At 41.8% G+C, this 24,028-nt stretch overlaps 1 protein-coding gene across 2 annotated transcripts in view; it reads left to right on the forward strand.

The window, feature by feature from the left end:
* Nucleotides 1–18,758, forward strand: part of LOC126213447 (zinc finger protein 484-like) — a 105,763-nt gene extending 87,005 nt beyond the window's left edge. For both annotated transcript variants that reach the window (XM_049941192.1, XM_049941193.1), the window contains exon 10: nucleotides 17,686–18,758. In XM_049941192.1, the coding sequence (XP_049797149.1) occupies nucleotides 17,686–18,364 (679 nt within the window). In that variant the 3' untranslated portion in view covers nucleotides 18,365–18,758. The remainder of the gene's footprint in view (nucleotides 1–17,685) is intronic.
* Nucleotides 18,759–24,028: the final 5,270 nt, after the last annotated feature.

The raw sequence follows: 24,028 nt of genomic DNA on the forward strand, positions 1-24,028 counted from the left end.
AGCATCTTTGTTTACAAAACTTTACTGTATGGTTAAATGATGATGGCGTCCTCTTGGGTAAAATATTCCGGAGGTAAAATAGTCCCCCATTCGGATCTCCGGGCGGGGACTACTCAAGAGGACGTCGTTATCAGGAGAAAGAAAACTGGCGTTCTACGGATTGGAGCGTAGAATGTCAGACCCCATAATCAGGCAGGTAGGTTAGAAAATTTAAAAAGGGAAATAGATAGGTTAAAGTTATAGCAGGAATTAGTGAAGTTCGGTGGCAAGAGGAACAAGACTTTTAAACACAAGAATACAGGGTTATGAATACAAAATCAAAATCAAACGGGTAATGCAGCAGTAGGCTTAATAATGAATAAAAAAAGATAGGAGTGCGGGTAAGCTACTACAAACAGCATACTGAGCGCATTATTGTGGCCAAGACAGACACTAAGCCCACGCGTACTACAGTAGTACAAGTTTATATGTCAACTAGCTCTGCAGATGACGAAGAAATTGATGAAATGTATGATCAGATAAAAGAAATTATTCAGATAGTGAAGGGAGGCGAAAATTTTATAGTTATGGGTGACTGGAATTCCACAGTAGGAAAAGGGAGAGAGGGAAACATGTTGTTGTTGTTGTTGTTGTTGTGGTCTTCAGTCCTGAGACTGGTTTGATGCAGCTCTCCATGCTACTCTATCCTGTGCAAGCTTCTTCATCTCCCAGTACGTACTGCAACCTACATCCTTCTGAACCTGCTTAGTGTATTCATCTCTTGGTCTCCCTCTACGATTTTTATGCTCCACACTGCCCTCCAATGATAAATTTGTGATCCCTTGATGCCTCAAAACATGTCCTACCAACCGATCCCATCTTCTAGTCAAGTTGTGCCACAAACTTCTCTTCTCCCCAATCCTATTCAATACCTCCTCATTAGTTACGTGATCAACCCACCTTATCTTCAGCATTCTTCTGTAGCACCACATTTCGAAAGCTTCTATTCTCTTCTTGTCCAAACTGGTTATCGCCCATGTTTCACTTCCATACATGGCTACACTCCATACAAATACTTTCAGAAACGACTTCCTGACACTTAAATCTATACTCGATGTTAACAAATTTCTCTTCTTCAGAAACGATTTCCTTGCCATTGCCAGTCTACATTTTATATCCTCTCTACTTCGACCATCATCAGTTATTTTACTCCCCAAATAGCAAAACTCCTTTACTACTTTAAGTGTCTCATTTCCTAATCTAATCTCCTCAGCATCACCCGATTTAATTCTACTACATTCCATTATCCTCGTTTTGCTTTTGTTGATGTTCATCTTATATCCTCCTTTCAAGACACTGTCCATTCCGTTCAACTGCTCTTCCAAGTCTTTTGCTGTCTCTGACAGAATTACAATGTCATCGGCGAACCTTAAAGTTTTTATTTCTTCTCCATGGATTTTAATACCTACTCCGAATTTTTCTTTTGTTTCCTTTACTGCCTGCTCAATATACAGATTGAATAACATCGGTGAGAGGCTACAACCCTGTCTCACTCCTTTCCCAACCACTACTTCCCTTTCATGCCCCTCGACTCTTATAACTGCCATCTGGTTTCTGTACAAATTGTAAATAGGCTTTCGCTCCTTGTATTTTATTCCTGCCACCTTCAGAATTTGAAAGAGAGTATTCCAGTTAACGTTGTCAAAAGCTTTCTCTAAGTCTACAAATGCTAGAAACGTATGTTTGCCTTTTCTTAATCTTTCTTCTAAGATAAGTCGTAAGGTTAGTATTGCCTCACGTGTTCCAACATTTCTACGGAATCCAAACTGATCTTCCCCGAGGTCCGCTTCTACCAGTTTTTCCATTCGTCTGTAAAGAATTCGCGTTAGTATTTTGCAGCTGTGACTTATTAAACTGATAGTTCGGTAATTTTCACATCTGTCAACACCTGCTTTCTTTGGGATAGGAATTATTATATTCTTCTTGAAGTCTGTAGGTATTTCGCCTGTTTCATACATCTTGCTCACCAGATGGTAGAGTTTTGTCAGGACTGGCTCTCCCAAGGCCATCAGTAGTTCTAATGGAATGTTGTCTACTCCCGGGGCCTTGTTTCGACTCAGGTCTTTCAGTGCTCTGTCAAACTCTTCACGCAGTATCTTATCTCCCATTTCATTTTCATCTACATCCTCTTCCATTTCCACAATATTGTCCTCAAGTACATCGCCCTTGTATAAACCCTCTATATACTCCTTCCACCTTTCTGCCTTCCCTTCTTTGCTTAGAACTGGGTTGCCATCTGAGCTCTTGATATTCATACAAGTGGTTCTCTTCTCTCCAAAGGTCTCTTTAATTTTCCTGTAGGCAGTATCTATCTTACCCCTTACGAGATAAGCCTCTAAATCCTTACATTTGTCCTCTAGCCATCCCTGCTTAGCCATTTTGCACTTCCTGTCGATCTCATTTTTGAGACGTTTGTATTCCTTTTTGCCTGCTTCATTTACTGCATGTTTATATTTTCTCCTTTCATCAATTAAATTCAATATTTCTTCTGTTACCCAAGGATTTCTATTAGCCCTCGTCTTTTTACCTACTTGATCCTCTGCTGCCTTCACTACTTCATCCCTCAAAGCTACCCATTCTTCTTATACTGTATTTCTTTCCCCATTCCTGTCAATTGTTCCCTTATGCTCTCCCTGAAACTCTCTACAACCTCTGGTTCTTTCAGTTTATCCAGGTCCCATCTCCTTAAATTCCCACCTTTTTGCAGTTTCTTCAGTTTCAATCTGCAGTTCATAACCAATAGATTGTGGTCAGAATCCACATCTGCCCCTGGAAATGTCTTACAATTTAAAACCTGGTTCCTAAATCTCTGTCTTACCATTATATAATCTATCTGATACCTTTTAGTATCTCCAGGATTCTTCCAGGTATTCAACCTTCTTTTATGATTCTTGAACCAAGTGTTAGCTATGATTAAGTTATGCTCTGCGCAAAATTCTACATGGCGGCTTCCTCTTTCATTTCTTCCCGCCAATCCATATTCACCTACTATGTTTCCTTCTCTCCCTTTTCCTACTGACAAATTCCAGTCACCCATGACTATTAAATTTTCGTCTCCCTTCACTACCTGAATAATTTCTTTTATCTCGTCATACATTTCGTCAATTTCTTCATCATCTGCAGAGCTAGTTGGCATATAAACTTGTACTACTGTAGTAGGCATGGGCTTTGTGTCTATCTTGGCCACAATAATTCGTTCACTATGCTGTTTGTAGTAGTAACCCGCACTCCTATTTTTTTTATTCATTATTAAACCTACTCCTGCATTACCCCTATTTGATTTTGTATTTATAACCCTGTAATCACCTGACCAAAAGTCTTGTTCCTCCTGCCACCGAACTTCACTAATTCCCACTATATCTAACTTTAACCTATCCATTTCCCTTTTTAAATTTTCTAACCTACCTGCCCGATTAAGGGATCTGACATTCCACGCTCCGATCCGTAGAATGCCAGTTTTCTTTCTCCTGATAACGACGTCCTCTTGAGTAGTCCCCGCCTGGAGATCCGAATGGGGGACTATTTTACCTCCGGAATATTTTACCCATGAGGACGCCATCATCATTTAATCATACAGTAAAGCTGCATGTCCTCGGGAAAAGTTACGGCTGTAGTTTCCCCTTGCTTTCAGCCGTGCGCAGTACCAGCACAGCAAGGCCGTTTTGGTTAATGTTACAAGGCCAGATCAGTCAATCATCCAGACTGTTGCCCCTGCAACTACTGAAAAGGCTGCTGCCCCTCTTCCGGAACCACACGTTTGTCTGGCCTCTCTAGATACCCCTCCGTTGTGGCTGCACCTACGGTACGGCCACCTGTATCGCTGAGGCATGCAAGCCTCCCCACCAACGGAAAGGTCCATGGTTCATGGGGGAAACATAGTAGGTGAATATGGATTGGGGGTAAGAAATTTGCACAGAGCATAACTTAATCATAGCTAACACTTGCTTCAAGAATCATAAAAGAAGGTTGTATACATGGAAGAATCCTGGAGATACTAAAAGGTATCAGATAGATTATATAATGGTAAGACAAAGATTTAGGAACCAGGTTTTAAGTTGTAAGACATTTCCAGCGGCAGATGTGGACTCTGCCCACAATCTATTGGTTATGAACTGTAGATTAAAACTGAAGAAACTGCAAAAAGGTGGTAATTCAAGGAGATGGGACCTGGATAAACTGAAAGAACCAGAGGTTGTGCAGAGTTTCAGGGAGAGCATAAGGGGACAATTGACAGGACTGGGGGAAAGAAATACAATAGAAGAAGAATGGGTAGCTTTGAGGGATGAAGTAGTGAAGGCAGCAGAGCATCAAGTAGGTAAAAAGACGAGGGCTAGTAGAAATCCTTGGGTAACAGAAGAAATATTGAATTTAATTGATGAAAGGAGAAAATATAAAAATGCAGTAAATGAAACAGGCAAAAACAAATACAAACGTCTCAAAAATGATATCGACAGGAAGTGCAAAATGGCTAAGCAGGGATGGCTAGAGGACAAATGTAAGGATGTAGAGGCTTATCTCACTAGGGGTAAGATAGATACTGTCTACAGGAAAGTTAAAGAGACCTTTGGAGAAAAGAAGAGAACCACTTGTATGAATATCAAGAGCTCAAATGGAAACCCATTTCTAAGCAAAGAAGGGAAAGCAGAAAGGTGGAAGGAGTATATATGAGACAGGCGAAATACCCTCAGACTTCAAGAAGAATATAATAATTCCAATCCCAAAGAAAGCAGGTGTTGACAGATGTGAAAATTACCGAAATATTAGTTTAATAAGCCAAGGCTGCAAAATACTAACACGAATTATTTACAGACAGAATGGAAAAACTGGTAGAAGCCGACCTCGGGGAAGATCAGTTTGGATTCCGTAACAATGTTAAAACATGTGAGGCATTACTGACCTTACGACTTATCTTAGGAGAAAGATTAAGGAAAGGCAAACCTACATTTCTAGCATTTGTAGATTAGAAAAATCATTTGACAATGTTGACTGGGATACTCTCTTTCAAATTCTAAAGGTGGCAGGGGTAAAATACAGGGAGCGAAAGGCTATTTACAATTTGTACAGGAACCAGATGGCAGTTAGGAGTCGAGGGGCATGGAAGGGAAGCAGTGGCTGGGAAGGGAGTGAGACAGGGTTGTAGCCTCTCCCCCGATGCTATTCAATCTGTATATTGAGCAAGCAGTAAAGGAAACAAAAGAAAAATTCGGAGTAGGTATTAAAATCCATGGAGAAGAAATAAAAACGTTGAAGTTTGCCGATGACATTGTAATTCTGTCAGACAGCAAAGAACTTGGAAGAGCAGTTGAACGAAATGGACAGTGTCTTGAAAGGAGGATATAAGATGAACATCAACAAAAACAAAACGAGGATAATGGAATGTAGTAGATTTAAGTCGGGTGATGCTGAGAGAATTAGATTAGGAAATGAAACACTTAAAATAGTAAATTAGTTTTGCTATTTGGGGAGCAAAATAACTGATGATGGTCAAAGTAGAGAGGATATAAAATGTAGACTGGCAATGGCAAGAAAAGCATTTCTGAAGAAGAGAAATTTGTTAACATCGAGTATAGATTTAAATGTCAGGAAGTCGTTTCTGAAAGTATTTGTATGTAGTGTAGCCATGTATGGAAGTGAAACATAGACGATAACCAGTTTGGACAAGAAGAGAATAGAAGCTTTCGAAATGTGGTGCTACAGAAGAATGCTGAAGATTAGATGGGTAGATCACACAACTAATGAGGAGGTATTGAATAGAATTGGGGCGAACAGGAGTTTGTGGCACAACTTGACAAGAAGAAGAGACTGGTTGTTAGGACATGTTCTGAGGCATCAAGGGGATCACAAATTTAGCATTGGAGGGCAGTGTGGAGCATAAAAATCGTAGAGGGAGACGAAGAGATGAATACACTAAGCAGATTCAGAAGGATGTAGGCTGCAGTAAGTACTGGGAGATGAAGCTTGCACAGGATAGATTAGCATGGAGAGCTGCATCAAACCAGTCTCAGGACTGAAGACAACAACAACTACAACAACTACAACAACTACAACAACTACAACAACTACAACAACTACAACAACTACAACAACTACAACAACTACAACAACTACAACAACTACAACAACTACAACAACTACAACAACTACTACAACTACTACTTTTGTACAAGAAGCGGCAGTAAATAAAAAGGTCGTTGTTTGTATACAGAGGGGTCCAGATAAAGTAGACACTCTTTGACAGTTAATATCTTAGGAACATGACATATTATTGCAATTTTGTGCTGTAACATAGTGTATAGTTTCCTCATCAGATGGTGGCATGGGTCTTCCAGCAGATGACAGTGTAGCAATGAATGAAGTAAGATTGTCATTTGAGCAAGACAAGGTCGTATTGAAGTGGTACTAGAAGCACAAACGTAATGGAAGTACGACAGTGGCAAAATGGGTGCGGCCACCATCATGTACAACAATTTATCGTATTTGTGATAAGTTTGGAGCCAACGGTAGTCTTTATGATGTGCATAAGGAAAGGTATGGCTGACCAAAAACATAAACAAGTCCAGCTTCCAGTGCTGCTGTGTTGCAAAATTTTACTAGGTCACCTCAGAAATCTGTAAAGCAGGGCGCACATGAAAGTGGGTTAAGCCAATCAAGTGTACAATGAATTCTGAAGGCTGTAAAGTGGAAAGTGTACATTCCAAGATTGCTGAATGCTATGAACGAGGATGACCCAGATTGAGGGATAGAGTACTGAGAGTGGTTTGAAGGCATGCTTTGTGAGCGTGAACAGTCTGCAGGGATGGCTATCTGGTCTGACGGGGCACAATTTAAGCTGAACGGCACTGAAAGCAGCCACAACTGCATGTACTGGGCTCCTGAAAACGTTCTCGTTCACGTGGACAAACAAGTCAATCAATTGTGTGTTAATGTATGGTGTGGCCTGTCATTGCGCAGTTTGATTTTCTCATATTGCTTTCAAGGTACCATAATTGTTGAGGTGTATCTTCATATGTTGCAAACACAGATTTTACCTACCAGCCGAGAGGTGTTTGAAAACATAAGATTTTACGTACAGCAAGATAGTGCTCTGCCTCACTACCCCGGAGACATCAGAACTCACGTGGATGTAAATCTACCTGGATGATAGATCGTCAAAGAGGAGTTGTTCAGTATCCACTGTGGTCTCCAGACGTTACACCTTTGACTTCTACCTGTGGGGGACCTCGCAAAATGAAGGTTTCAACAAAGCCAGTTACACTGAACGAGCTGTGAGAAACTATTGAGGCATCCAGTGTGGCTGTCACACCAGCAAAACTGACAGCAGCGGTTTGGCCAACAGTTCAGCAGCATTAACATTGTTTGGCTGCTAATGGGGTTCACGCCCTCCATCGGTGATGCTGGAATTCAATATGGTGTTGGCCCACCGTTAGCCTCGATGACAGCTTCCACTCTTGCAGGCATATGTTCAATCTGATGCTGGAAGGTTTATTGGGAAATGGCAGCACATTCTTCAAGGAGTGCTACACTGGGGAGAGGTATCGATGTCGGTCGGTGAGGCCTGGTACGGATTCGGCGTTCCGAAACATCTCAAAGGTGTTCTGTAGGATTTAGCTCAGGACTCTGTACACGCCAGTCCATTAAAGAGATGTTATTGTTGTGTAACCACTCCGCCGCAGGCCGTGAATTATGAACAGGTGCTCGATTGTGTTGAAAGATTCAGTGGCCATCCGCGAATTGCTCTTCAACCGTGGAAAGCAAGAAGGTGCTTAAAGCATCAGTATAGGCCTGCACTGTGGTAGTCCCATGGAAAACAACAAGGGGTGCAAGCCCCCTCCGTGAAAAACACGACCACACCATAACACCATCGCCTCGGAGTTTTACTGTTGGCACTACACACGGTGGCAGATGACTTTCACCGAGCATTCACCATACCCACACCCTGCCATTGGATCACCACATTGTGTACCGTGATTCGTCACTCCACACAACATTTTTCCACTGTTCAATCGTCCAATGTGTATGCTCCTTACACCGTGCGAGGCGTCATTTGGCATTTACCGACGTGATGTGTGGCCTATGAGCAGCTGCTCGGCCATGAAATCAAAGTTTTCTCACCTCCTGCCTAACTGACATAGTACTTGCAGTGGATCCTGATGCAATTCGGAATTCCTATGTGATGGTCTGGATAGATGTCTGCCTATTACACATTACGACCCTCTTCAACTGTCGGCGGTCTCTGTCAATCAACAGACGATGTCGGCCTGTACGCTTTTGTACTGTGTGTGTCCCTTCACATTTCCACTTCACTATGAAGTCTGAAACGGTGGACCTAGTGATGTTTAGGAGTGTGGGAATCTCGCATACAGATGTACGACACAAGTGACATCCAATCACGTGTCCACGTTCGAAGTGTGCGATTCTGTGGAGTGTCCCATTCTGCTCTCACGATACGTAATGACTACTGAGGTCGCTGATACGGAGTACTCCTGGCAGTAGGTGGCAGTACAATGCACCTAATATGAAAAATGTGTGTTTTTGGGGTGTCTGGATACTTTTGATCACATAGTGTATGTCCTTTTGATCTGCTAATATTGACTGTCAACCAGTGTCTGTTTTTTCTGACCCCTCTGTATGTAGCATGTTGTTCCCATGGTACTGATAAACACAGATTGAATTTTTAAAACATAGAATTGGTGAAGTGTCATTGTTTCCTCGTCAGTAGTTAATGGTTTTCTGTGAGTGCATTGTAGGTGATCTGTAACCACTGTGTAAACAGTGATAAAAGAACTAGCAAACTTGTTACTTGCCTATTGGTTGCATTTAACTGCTCCCCTGATGCCTATGAGTCTCTGACACACATCATACAAGCACCTAAGACCAGTTGGGCAGACCAATTAAGTAAATATTAATTAACCCCTACTTATAATGTTCCTATATGAGTATATTCTGTAGATTGTGTCGAGCAAGATTGTCAGACTTGACTTCTTTGGTTGGATACTGGGAGTATACTGATGACTAAACAATGGAGCAGCCCATTTTAGACTACTGCTCAAGAGTGGAGGACCTGTACCAAATGGGACTAAAAGTTAGTCCCATATATACCAAATGGGACTAAAGTCTTTTCCCCCAACATTTGAGGCTTTAATGAAACAAATTGGTTACACGTGTATTGTTCAAAGTATTTTCCATTGCTGGCAACTACTTTCTCCCATCTTTTGGGCAGTGTACGAATCCTGCGTCGAAAAAATTGTTCATCTTTTGAAGCGATCCACCAATCGATCAAATTTCCGACTTCTTCGTGAGATCGGAAGTGTTGGTCAGCCAGACCGGTGCACTATTGATCTAAACAGGTGATAGTCAAAGGGAGCAATGTGTGGAGAATACGGCGGGTGGGGTAGGCCTTCCCATTTTAACGTTTCCAACTACGTTTTGACCTCTTTCGCAATGTGAGGTTGAGTGTTGTCATGCTGCAAAATCAGTTTATCGTGCCTCTCGCTGTATTGCGGCCATTTGTCTTTTAATGCTCTGCTCAAACGCTTAATTGCGTTCGATAACGAGCACCTGTGATTGTTTCACTCAGTTTTAACACCTCATAGTACAGAACGCCGAGCTGGTCCCACCAAATGCAGAGCACGATCTAGGAGCCGTGAATATTCGGTTTGGCTGTCAACGTGGAAGCATGGCCGGGATATCCCCATGATTTTTTGCATTTAGGGTTATCGTAATGAACCCGTTTTTCATCCCCGGTAACAATGTGATGCAGAAATCCCTTCCGTTTTTGCTCTGAAGCAACTGTTCACAAACACACAAATGCCGTTCAACGTCTCATGGTTTCAGTTCACACGGGACCCAAGTTCCTTCTTTCTGAAACGTGCCCATAGCCTTGAGACGTTTTGAAATGGCTTACTGTGTCACTCCCACTAATCGTGCCAATTCTTCTTGAGTTTGAATCAAGTCTTCACTCAGCAATGTCTCCAATTCTGCGTCATCGAACACATTCTCTCTTCCACCACTATGCCGGTCTAAGACATTAAAATCACCGTTCTTGAAGTGTTGAAACCACTCAATACACATTCTTTCACTAATAGCGTCTTTAACATACGTATGTGAGAGTATTCAATGAGACTCAGCAGCTGTTTTCTTCATACTGAAACAAAACAGTAACACCTCCCCCAAATTACGAGAATTAGGCCCGTAAACTGACATCTGCAATCAAGAACAACTTTATGATGCAGACGCAAATCAACTAATGTTTGAATGAGGTTATGTTGACCGAGGTCCAAGCTAACTGCCTGACGTCTGCGATCTGTTTCTTTCGACCGCTACGTTGTCGCCACCTATCGGCAAACGGCGGAAGCAAAGTTGTACACCTTGTAGAAATATACCACAACTCCATACATCTTGCTCCTATTGGCATGTGAAAAGATAAAACAATTCCAGTGCGCAAAAAGGAATTTAATTAGTCATTCTCTTGCTATATGTGAATGTCATAGAGACCCTGATACTCGCTATAGTCTACAGCGGTTTGCAGAGAGAGATTCGATCGCGTGGACTCGGATTTCCGGTCGATAGAAAACTGTCACATCATAGTACTGGGCGCGAAGGTTTATTATATGATGCTTGATTCTGCATGATGCTGATTATTTGTTTACAATAACAGGGTGTATACAAACCGGGACATCCGGGAAAAACCCGGGATTTTTTTCATCCGGGAGAGAACGGGAAAAACCCGGGAATTTTTTTAGAATTCCGCGATTTTTTTTAGAATTCCGGGATTTTTGTTTTAGTTTTCGGTAAATTTTTGTTATTTTGACTGGTAATAAATATTCAAACAAAGGATAGTACTGTACCCCACTACTGCAGAATAATACTGCAACAATAAAACATGAACGAGAGAAAAAAACTAAAATAAAAATTAAGGTGCAAAGGAAATGCGCCATGTACAACAACAAAACACAGCGCTCACACAAGCATCTGCCAGCAGCGAAATGTGTCAAAGGCTTTAGGAAGACTATGCAATGCTTCATAACAACAAATTGCCTCCGATGGGCGTAACGTCATAACTGTTTACATTGGATTCGTGTGAGCAGTTGCGTGCGGGCCCATGCGCATGCGCAGTTGAGCCGCGTATGTGTAGTACCTTCTCCCACTTCTGGCTACAAAAGTGTGGCTGTTATTAGCTGTATAAGAAGTAGCAAGGTGCTACTCGGAAAAATTTTACTGTCGCGCGCAAGCTGCCATATTCGCTGGGAGCGAACCGGGGTATCTGGCCCGGGCGGCAATTTCATTGAAACATTAATCGCCTTGCAGAACAATGAAGGTATTTTTGTCGGTTTGCTAAAGAAATGTGGTTTTTATTAATCTTTTCCGCTGAGGCAGTATATTTGTACGAAATGTTTAATTCCACACTATTGGCTAGTTTCAACTGTTCTCTGCATTTCAAAAGAGCATGTTTTCGTCTTCTTGCAAGTATGGCATTATGTCATAATAAAGAACCAAAAATGAAAGAATACAGTACTGGTACTCCAAGAAAATTTACAACCGAATCTGGACGTACGAATGTGCACTTTAAACTGAATTATGGACGTTATTATGGTCCACGAAGTTCCGATGCTCTTGGAATATCCTCTGATGTCTTGTTTCTTTTGTGACGTAACGTAAGATCTTTTAATGTTGTACACGTACGAACATACAGGCTTCTTGCGTCATCGTAGCTGCGCAAACAGTGTGAGACCTGTTATCTGGCGCCCTCTGGCAACTGCTGAAACGGACCTCTTTGTAACAGGTCGCGGGAAAATATCGCGAATGATTGATTGAAAATCGTTACTTTCAAAGTAAATTTCCTTTTACCCAAGATGAGCTATGTGCGATGAATTTCTTTAATCACAGAGCGTTTGACTCTCATTTAAAAATCAACTCTTTGAGTACAAACATTTAGAAAAATTTCGAGCCCAGAATATCAGATTGTATGTGAAAGCTTTGCTTTTCTTGTAGCAACACTATGTATATTAATTTAAACCATTAACTTTTCCTATTTGTGTGTACGCGCTACTTAACAGTGATAATGCTATTGGCTGACGACATGACGTGTCCTATGCATTGAATATCCGCTGTATCGGCTGGCGAGATCAGGTGACGTGAGCTACGACTGGCTTACGAAAGCACGTTACAATCTCGACAAATTGATAAGTTTTACTGTTCCGAGGAGAAGTATACTACTGTTACTTGACACGGAAAAAGTGTATTTTCACCCGGGGGAAAGTGTATTTAAAACCGGGGAATCCGGGATTTTCTTTTCCTTGTCCACGTATACACCCTGAACAGGCGCGGCTAGTGGTTTCTATACTGGGGAAGGCTGCGGCATTTATCAATCGGAGCCAATATAGACCTCTGGTTACGTTACAGATTAGTCTGACATAAACAACTAAGAATTCAGGGGGAGGGGGGTGGGCAGCTCACTCTCTACCCATAATTTTACGTACTGTGTCTTCTATAATCAGGTATTAATTTATTAAATATCATTAGAAGCTAACTTCGAGTTAAAATCGTTGGTTAGTGTTTTTATACTTCATCATTACATTTTCTGACACTTTGCAGCAAATCATATGAAAAGACGCGTTTCGGAGAGATCTTTAATGCGATGAATGTTAACTTTGCAGCTGCTTAAAATTTTTGGTGTTTTCAGTTCTAAATTTAAGGCGTTTATTGTAGTTTACCTCCAAAGCTCGAAGTTAACATGTTTTTCGCTGGAATTACGTTTTTTGACCTTTGCGTGAAAATTCTTTAAGTCAGTGATACCAGTTTCAGTCCAGGCACTATCAGTACTATTTGTACGAAGACAGGTGAAACAGAAAAATGCATATTTCACTTCACAACCACACAAGCACTCAGCTGCATCGTACATTGCTCTATTAAAACTGCGTTTGTATCCTTGCCTAGATTTGCACTGTTTCTGTCCTTGATCGATCGTTAGATCGGCTCTGGGTGCACCAAGTTCTTTCACTTGCATCCTATGGCCGTGTTCCAAGTTTTTACCTATTAAATTGCACACTGAATTCATATTGCGCTGGTTTCACACTCGCGGTATGGCGCAGATATTCACAAGCAAGTAAAACTCACTAAAATCTTGCAAAATACACTCCGGAAAAGAAACTTGCTAATATCACACGATATCAACAAAAGCAGTCAGCATCAGCAAGCAAGGAAAGTAAAGTCACGGGACAAATTTCGCGCGCTTTGTCCTGTAATCACTTACGAAACTCTCGCTAGATGGCAGTACTGTTGTTACGGTTAGAGACAGGCCCCCACAACAGCACGAGTGGTCGACTGTGAAGAGCGGACAAATTGAATAGCTGGGCGGCGGCCATTAGAGTGGTAAACTGACGCGCGGAGTTCGAATGTTTATACATCGCTTTTGGTTATAAAACGCCTTCCGTTGAGTTAGGTCACAAACATAATGCCTCATTTAAATACGTTACTACAATATACTTCTTAATTTATGAACAAACAGCAACTAGTCACTGTTTATGACTATATCTTACGTACTACATGGAATCTGCCGTAGCTAAAAAGTTACGTACTGGCCCCCTAGCATTTTTCGTAGTTCATTTACGATAGATGTACGCAAAATGTATCAAAATACTCGAAGATTTGCCCACTATATTAATAGATATTTTCTGACTCTACCTTGCTTTAGATTTTATGACGAGAAGTGCGTTATATATGGCATAGTGCTTTGGCAACTCACGACCAAATTATCAAGTTTCAACCTAACCTAGACCATGAAAACACTACAGATCAGCCAACTTTCTTCAAAATGATCAGAACATATAAAATGGTATTCTGTCGGTCGGAAATGTTGCCCCCTGACAGCGTGTAACCATTTTTTGTAACAGCTGTGGTTTTGAGAAAGGAAACCTTCAAATAGATGCGCAGACATTATACTAATACCGTGTTACAAAAACATTTATTAAGCAAGTGCACTGACATACAAAACAATTTAAAATATTCACTTACCTGTGAAATGTAATGTTCGTTCCTTTCTCGAATTTATTTGTACAATTAGTCGCTGCACGACTCTTCACCATTGTACTTCTTTTGATTGGAACGTACAGACAGTAGAATTACGAGTAACAAATACTGTATGTACGTCCCAACAAATATACAACGTTGAATCAGGGTCTTCATAAACAGTACTACACAACACATCAGACTACAACCACTATAATGGCGTCCAGCCGAAGGTTCAAATTATCCCGCGACTGCAGCGCCATCAGTGAGTCTAGTTATTTTTTACAAGGTCTTTGGTTAGAGAGCCTGTAGTTACGGTCTTGTAGTGCACTCTGGCGGGATATTTGCAAACTTATTGTAAATGTGGATAAAATAGCCAATGGTAGAAACAAAACCACTATGTAAAACATTATCAAAACAATAATACTAAACGTCGATTAATGAAGCATCGAAGCGTAGTAGAGATGTGCAGAGACAGAGATTGGATAGCGAAGTTTCGGCCACTCTGCATTCCTTTATTACATAGATAGTGGAACGTGAAAAACGTGTGGTGGTTGGTATGACACCCTTAGGCTGCAAGCTCTGAGCCAGGGGGGCGCAGAAAGTTATGCGCAGAAAGCAACGTGTTTTCTCAGTTGTGCGCATGACGTCACGGTGGAAGCAGCTGTGCCAAACAGTACACAGTTCGAATTGTGATTGTTTTTCTTGTGTTGTTTTGTGTTTGAAGGAGTATTTTGATTGAGTTCTTTCTTCTGAGTTACTCAGTCAACAGCGGAAACATTCGGAATTCGGGAGTGTTTACGGTTTTTGCTGTAATTGATATTTGATTCGGAACTGAAATAGTGAGCGATAGTGGACAGCGGGATCAACATTGTGTTCGCCAGCTCTACAGTTTATGGTTCGTCCTGTGAAATTCTTATTGGAGAATCCACAAGTGAGTGAGAAAATTAATTTTTATAATGCCAGGCTGTGCTGTTACGGGCTGTTTTTCCTACATCCGGAACACACAGGCAACTTACGTAACGTATCACAGTTTCCCGCGTAATGAAACGTTACAAAAACTATGGTTGTCGAAATGTTAAGGCAGTGTAAATGTTGCGCATGCACGAATATGTTCTCGCCATTTCGCATAAACAGATTACTTAAGGTATTTACAGTCTGAAATGCTTAATTTGCCCTGAAAAAGGATGCTCAAGCCAGATGCAGTTCCTTCGTGCAATTTGCCATGCAATAGTGCGACGGTCAATGTGTCACCCGCAACAAGAAGACAGAACCAAACGGTATAAGAAACGAGAACTACATAAGATATCTCTGGAAACTCTGGAAAAGCTGTCACCAAATAAGAAACATCGTAATAAGAGCACATGTACAGATGACAGTTCTTTTTTTAAGACACAGATAAAGTTACTTTGATGAATACTATAGCGGCTTTAGAACGCTGTTCTTACAAACAAGTGTGTGCAACTTCGAGCTCTTAATTAAATTTATTTCAATGCGATTAAATGGATAGTTTCTGATTTATCTGAGCCGAGGTTTCGAATTTCAAGTGTGCGTCAGTGTGGTTGTGATCAGATATTTTACCAATGTGTGAGGCATAAGCTGCGAAAGAATATAATTCATCAGTTTTAACTGTAATATTTTAGCAGCAGAAAAGCAGTTTAGACATCTCATTTCTGGTATAAACAAAATTTTCCGCCAAAAACTTGATGTAAACACGCATGCCGTGTCGTCTGCTTCTGAGCGCTTGCTTCCACGCTGACGTCACTAGGCCAGCCAATAGCAGAGCAGAGCGCTTACTGCCCAACCTTATTATTTAGTAACCGTGTTCTGAGCCTTCGGGTCGCCCATAAAGAGCAGTACTATGTAGAAGCCACGCCCCCATACCGCTGCTACATGCAGCTTACGGACGTTCCAAGGCGCAGCCTAAACACTAGAGATGGGCAAAACTGTTCTTTTCAGAGATCGGATCAGAACTGTTCACTCCCTGAAATGAACTAGCTCTTTTTCATGACTCACCACTCATTCACAATAGGAAATAAATGGAAGGCACATTGCCCTTTAAACTTGGTCTATTCCAGTACTATACCTGGATTTTGATCTTATTTGATCCTATTGTGAAGTAACACAGATAATAAGTAAGAATTTTGTATTGTTTATTGAAATTTCCACGATATGACAAAGTTTTTGATTATTGATTTATTTTGCACTATCGTGGTTTTTTGGGTGATCGGAAAATGTTGTAACGTGAGATTTAAATTAACAATATATTTGGCTATAATGTATTAAAATTTGATTAACCTCATACAAATACATCGCAAGCCATATGTTTTTAAAGTGAACGTTTCCTTCTGAAGACGCCTAAAATCGCAAAATCCGTACCAGAATAAGAAAAAAATATATATAAATTTGACTGTAAGACTAAAGTGCTGCATATAGTCTTATGCAGAATAAAACAAGGAATATATTGGTGTATCACATTTTGCGATACGTTTATCAGTTCGCTCGTAATTAAAGCGTAAATTCGAGTGTCCATAATAAAAATCCTATCGTAAGAGGAGGAGTCAGGAACCTAATCTGATCAGTTTAAACAAATAAAAATAGAATAAAAACAAATTATGTATACATAACATAATAATGTAATATACATAGCGGTATTACTACGAAGAACAATATCCAGTAGAGACGAACTCCGATGCAGAGGCGTCGAGTCAAGCAGGTCGAGCCGCGAGCTGTATTACTGCATGAGCTAAGACCTCAGAGACGAGAGTGACACCTGAGTTGCTTTACTCAACGCTCTGGCTAGAGTCGAGAACGGTGGGATGAGCGTTGAGCGGTAGAGTTCCGTGGGCGGGGGGGAGCGGTGAGCGGCCACCAGCCACCCGCTCCGAGACAAATCGTCCGTTCTCTTGCGAGCAGGTTGTTGCAAGTAGTTCTTATGTTCTCCGCTAGGAGGCTCTCTGTCTTGTTGCTCGCATCAACCGCCCAGAGGGCAGGACGTGCGACTGAAACGATCGTCGACGGAGTGTGATGCTAAGTTAAGGTGCGCCAGACACTGCACGCGGCAGACGAAGCACAGAGAGGGCAGGGCATATGTGAAACACAAAATCCAATGGAGCACTGCACAATGCAGGCAGCCAAGGCAGAAGCAGGGCAGAGGCCGGCGCTGGCTGTGTTGTGTTGTGTGGCATGCCGTGTGCTCTGACCAGCAGAGGCCCCGCTGACCTGCTCCGTCTCTCTCTCTCTCTCTCTCTCTCTCTCTCTCTCTCTCTGCTGTGGGAAACGTTTGGAGCTACCGTTCTTTTTTTCTGAATCACTGATTGTTGTTCACTCCTTTGAAAGATTCAACTCTAGGAATCAGTTCAGGAGCGGATCCTCCATCTCTACCAAACACTACTAACCGTTCGGAAAACATCTATCGATACAAATAGTTCCAAAAACGTTGATCGTCGTTATTTTAATCGGAAATGTGCGAAATTCGTCCTGATAATTTAAATTTTGTAATATGTTCTTGCGAAATTTACTTTAACATATATTTTGGGGGCGGCTCCGCCTCAGAGCCTTTAATTACGAGCCGCGCCCGACCCCGAATAAGAGGCAAGCACTGTGTTAAACAATTTCCTCTCTGTTTTTATTTCATAGGTGTCAACGGTTTTCTCTAGATGACCTGTCGGAAAGCTCCACCGACGAAGCTGCAGTGTGCAAATTCAGAAAGAAGGTGCGGGTACGGAATTCTTCTCACGACGGAAGAAGAAGAAGATCGGACCGCGGCACTGTCTGTGGTAAATCCTTCCAGCTGTACTGCGACATATGCGGCAGAGGTTTCAGCCGGATCGGATATCTGAGGCGGCACGCGGATACGCATTCCGAATCGAAGAGGTACTCCTGCGGCCAGTGCGGCAGGTCTTTCGGACGCTCCGACAACTTGAGAGAGCACGAGCGGCTGCACGGGGGGGAGAGCTACGGCTGCGACGTGTGCGGCAAAGTGTTCTCGCAGCCGAGCCAGCTGAAGCGGCACGCGCTGCTGCACACGGGGGAGCGGCGCTTCCGCTGCGACGTCTGCGGCAGGGCGTTCCGGGAGCGCCGCTACCTGCGAGACCACCTGCGCGTCCACACGGGCGAGCGGCCGTTCGCCTGCCACGTGTGCGGTAAGTCGTTCACGCAGGCGGCGCACCTGCGCGTGCACGCGCGCCTGCACACCGGCGAGAGGCGCCACGGCTGCGACGTCTGCGGCAAGCTGTTCTTCCGCCGCACGCACCTCAAGCTGCACGCGCGCGTGCATACGGGGCTTCGGCAGAGGCGGAGGAAGGCGCGACGCTAGAGACGTGCTGTTTGTCGTATTTTACCACAGCTTACGGATAATTACAGAAAATCGTAAGGTACCGTCCTCTGCTGCTTGTTCAGAAGATCCGAACATGTCGGTAAAGAAAAGGGTGTTACGAACTTCTGAATATTTCTAAAGTGTTTGTACGTTGCTGTGAGACGTTTGTAACGTGGCTGACTGTTTGGATTTTGTGTGGGAGATTTTGTTGTGAAGTGCGTGTTTTTTATACTGCGTAGTGTGTGGTTGAACGTAGTGTACCTATTGACAGGAATACTATCACTTCAAAAACTCCTTGTGTTTGGAGGTGTATTTTCATAATTTGGGCTGGTAGCAATGTAAAGGCTTTGCCCAGTAGCTGATGGCAGTATAGTACCGTAAAATGGGGTGACTTTGTGACAAGTTTTGCATGTTTCCACTCGTACACTGATCAATTTTTAACATAAACTGAAACGGATGGCATCATAAGATAGCTACAACCTTCCTTTACAAGATTATGTCTTCAAAAAATTTGTATCTTTTTTATGAACGACTATATAAAGGGAAACAATGTTGTCACAAAGTCACCCCACAGGGTGGGGTGACTTTGTGACAACATTGTTTTTGGGTTACAAAGTATGGGAAAAAAATAATGTCACAATTTTGACCAATCAAAAAGTATATTTAATCAATGTACATGTGTTTGATACTTTGGTAGAGCTACATCATTTTTACAAGTGATGGAAAAGGAGCTCCCTAATCTAGATTTTTCACCTCAAAGAACCCTCGCTTTCCTACCGGTCTTGGGGGCTCGATAGTGTACAAAACTTCTTCTTTGGAGTACAGAATAGCATCTTCTTTAGTAGGCCACTTCCAGAACATCTTGGTCCTCTCCATAACGCTGACAATGTAGCCCTCTTGATTTTCTCCAGTCACACTTCCTGGAAGAAGTTTCCCTTCAAAGTTCACCACTACAAAATCATCCACTTTGAAAACGTTTTTTTCAGGAGCCATGCTGTCGATTCCAAAGACGTCTTTATCATTTGGAATCACTTTTGTGGGAGACATTTCAGGTTCTGAATCCTCCAAACAGCTGAAAGATTCATCCAGCACGTCGGGGTCACTGGGATCTTCATCCGTCCAGTTCCTCTCTCTGCTGTTGTCTTCATCTGAAGAGCTTTCTTCAGACATCTCACCTGCCAGTACAGCCTTTTCCTTGGATCCGCTGGGTCTGGAGGAAGTGCTGGCTTTTGTGTTCTTCCCTTTCGGCTGTTCCGCCCTACTGGCTTCGATTTCGGCACTGGAGATACTTCTGTCTGCTGGAACAGTGAGCCTTCTCCTTCTCTTGGGGGCCCGGCATCCTGTAACCTCTTCTCTCTTCTTCTGCAGTTCTTCTATGAAGATCTCACCAACCACTCCCGATAAGGACTGTAGGCTCTCTTCCAAGACGGCCTTCGGGAGTCTTTGGAGGACTTCCATTTTGTTAAGTGGAAAAATCCCAGTCTTCCTAAATCCTGACTGGAGATTTTTTATGATGTTCTCCTGCAGCTTGTCCATCATTTTCTTTAACAGACCAGGCAGTTCATCTTTTGGAACTGATGTGCACCAGCTACCAGATGTCGATTGCTTCCAATCTGACAAAATTTCACGCCAAATCAGTTTTAGAACTCTGAATATGGCAACATCTAGCGGTTGCAGTAGATGTGTCGCATTTGGTGGGAGTGCGATAAATTTTATCCCATACTTTTCGCAGAGTCGAATAACCACTAGGTTAATATGCGAACTCAAATTATCGCCAATAAGAACTTTTTGGCCATCTTGTTGTTTCAGTATGGGGAGCATAAGATTGATGAACCAGTCCTCAAACCCTTGGTGATCAAACCATCCAGATTTAGTACGATTGTAGCGGGCTCCTTCAGGTCCATTTTCGGTCCAGGTCGACCACATGTTCTCGGCCTTGTAATTTACGTATAGTGGAGCCAACAGTCCTGCGGCGTTCCCACAGACCATAATCGAAGTACACGCTTTGGAACAATTTTGTATCCGCTCTGGATATTTTGCTCCTCTTCTGACCAACACTTTTTTGCTTCCCGGATCGTCCTGGACGTTCGTTTCGTCGTAATTCCAAATTTTTTCTGGCGGAATACCCTCTAACTCCTTCTCTAAATGCTCAAAATATGAGTCAATCACTTCGGTATCAGTCGCAGCTCTTGCATATGTGATATTTTTGGCGACACGTTCGGAGAGAACATACTTATGCCGCTTCATAAATGACATGGCCCACTCTCTCCCAGGAAAGTTTCCATTTCCAAACACGGGAACTTTTCTTCCGGTTCGATCTAGATATGATTTGACGACACGGCGCAAATCAAGTAATGTCATTGGGAAACCATAAGATGCCATTGCAATGGAATGAGCAACGAATGTATCCTCTTCTTCTTTTGTAAAAATAGGTTGACCCCCATGCTGTCTTTTAGGTTTGACTGTTTCTGAGTTTGAGGTGGTCGAACGTTTTATCTCTTTGGTTTTGTTCCACAATGTGTTTCGATGAATATTGAACATAAAAGCAGAGAAAAAGAACGTATAAAACATATATACCAATTCAGAAAAAAATACCATACCTTTTAAAAGATGTTTAATAGAAAAAATGCCAAAAATATCAGAATTTTACGAAGGTAGGTTTAAAATTTGCATAAATGCTTCCTTTACAAATGCCAGAAGTTGCAAATTGGTGTAAAAACCCGTTTTATGACAGTAAAGTTTGTAACAAAATAAAGGAATGTAGGTAACTTCCTGGTGTACATAGCTGTATTTTGCTCCCTATTCAAGCAGAATAATTTGCTTAAAAACGCCAAACAGATGGTCATCTAAACGTCTATTTTAGCCTTACAGTATCCAATAAAACGTTTACTTCCTGTGTGACAGTGTATGAAAAATTAAAGAACTGCCACTAACCTTTCAGATGCTGCTCGCAGGGTCATTTTCTTTGTTAAAACCAATTTAACGGCTTTATCTAATGTCTCTGGAGAGTAATTTCTATAGGCTCTTGCACCCAACTTCCTTTTATAAGACCTCATCTTCTTTTCAGTGCTTGAAAGACAAAAAACGTGATAAAATATAACCTAAAACCATGGTGGGGTGACTTTGTGACAAGTTGGGGTGTCACAAAGTCGCCAGACAAAGTGCGTGCATTTCAGTTTTTGTCTCATATGTTCAACAAACATGGCTTGATTTAATCGATATTCTACAATAATTTGCCCAACATATTAACAAACAAATGTACATACCTGTTTTAGTTGCGTCCTTAACATAAACGTTTTCACAATATAAAGTTTCCCTCGTTTTACGAAAACGTAAATAACAGCGTTTCTAAGCAACGGCGTCGGAAGGAACTATGCGTGTGCAGAAGCTTCACCCTGCTGCCGCTACGTGGCGTGGCATGTCTGACAAACGAAATGCGTGGTTCAGCTCTTTCCTGAGACGAGCGGTCGCGGCGCGAGATTTAAAATACGAAAACTCGATCCCTTGTCACAAAGTCACCCCACCAGTCACAAAGTCGCCCCATTTTACGGTATATATTTTGATTTTCATTACATTCGTGTCATTAAAATTGTGTTGTGCAAAGCCCAAGCAACAAGGGCCAACGGTTAAATATTTGGAAAGGGCATGTCATTTGAAAAGTTGTAAATCAGTTATTTATTATTAAGTGGAACTAGTCCCAGAATTTACAGTGATGATAGAAAGATATTGGTCAAAGTGGCGGGATTCCGCAACTTCAGATTGCCAATTGATGTGTGATTTAACTCACTCGATTGGATTTGGTAATGTGCCACTCTCGAGGGTGTCGAGCGGTGGTGTGGAGGACAGTGTGGTTGCAGAACAAAACATAAAATAGTATGTTTATTACAATTAATAAGGGTTTTATTTCAAGAAACTATAATTTTTCTATTTTCAGAGTGTTGGCTGTCATTGTAGCTTATTGAGAAATGCATGTGATGAGATGGTTGTGAATAAGCCATGCTCCTTAAACGGCAACAGAAGTTTTGTCCACCAACTTTGGGAGGGATGTCGTGGTTGCACAATTTCTACAGAGACATATGCTACAGTGTGTATCTATGTGATATAGTAGATATATACTGTTTTTCAAAGATTATTTTTCCCATTGGGCATTGTTTCATCGTGGACCAAGACTATTCTTCGTTCTAACTTCCAAAATTAGGACCAAAAAATGTATTTGCAGTAGTTGGTTTTGGAGCTGTGACTAATTTACATTTCTAACATACGCACCAGCATAGCTTTCTCTGAGAGTCTTGGGTTTTATTTAAGCCTTAAAGCCAGTAGTTTCCATGCTCGCACATAGTATTTTTCAAAGCTGGGTGGTATTTGAATGCAGTGTTTCACTTAACTTGCTCTAGAGCCGAAATCATTTGCAGAAAATTAATGAAATTTTTGCTAATTGTTAACAGTATAGGCAAGAGTGCCCAATTATCAGTTACTTTTCTTTACGATTATATTTGACATACTTTATTTCATGCTATTTTAAAATAAAATACAGTTTTGCATGCCACAAGCATCCCAATAAAATACATCTTATCAAGGTTTTCATTACTGATATTATTTTGGTCACAAACTGTACATTATCTGACTTACGAGCAATTTGGTGTTTTTAAATTTGGGTTCCTATTATCTGATAATAGTCAGGATTAAGTACACCTCGATATAAGAACAAATACTTTTACTAAATAACATACAAGAACCTTACTTAAACAACATAGAGATGTTATTCATTTGTTTACGATGCAGTACTTGCTTAATTTATTACAATGATCACATACAAATGTTTTCCATCCCTTCTTGGCAACGCCAGAACACAGTTCGTATGCCCAACGAAGACATTTTGTGCAACGGATCCACTGTTCGCTACTTGGGTCTAATTTGTAAGTGTGATTGCAATATAGGCACTCCTCATCCACACTGTCTTCGTCATCAGTGGAGACTAGAGGAACACAATCGTCCTCAGACGAGGAGGAACATGAGTAACGCTGCCTTTTGTTTCCTTATTTCTGTCTTGTTGCAGGTGTTGTTGATCTGCAGCAGTTGACCTTTCCAAAGATAAACATTCTGGCAGGGCTCTGGCTAATATTGCATTTGATCGACCTGGTTTAGGCCTAGGCTTATCTGTTGGGCCTTGCAATTGCAACTTTTCTTAAAGTGATTTCTTGAAAGGCGAGCTAGTGATTGTAGCGGCTTTACCAGTGGGACCTGCTGTTGCATTCGTTTGGCTGACTGTTGGAGGCAGACACACATGGAAAGTTGAAACAATTTTTTTCGTTTGGCTGGGCTCCAAAAGTTCAGGATCATGGCCCATCACCCAACTGGATAAAGTCCATCGACCTAGGTGTCGAGTACTAATATCTGTGTTCGTGGGATCACGGTTCCCTCACAGCATTCAAATGAAACACGGTCACTTGTGTAAAGTAATGGTAATGATTTTATTAGATTAAAAATGTAGTTACACACAGTACACATACTCAAAAATAGTTGCCAAAATTGTTGACACATTTATCCCATTGTGACACTGGCTGGTCGATTCCATCCTTCAAGAAGTTAGTAGGTTGCTGTTTGATCCAGGCCTGGACCCAGTCACACACTTTGTCATCCATTGTGAACCGATGTCCGCGAATA

Source organism: Schistocerca nitens, chromosome 11 (assembly GCF_023898315.1).
Source record: "Schistocerca nitens isolate TAMUIC-IGC-003100 chromosome 11, iqSchNite1.1, whole genome shotgun sequence".
Lineage (NCBI taxonomy): Eukaryota > Metazoa > Arthropoda > Insecta > Orthoptera > Acrididae > Schistocerca > Schistocerca nitens.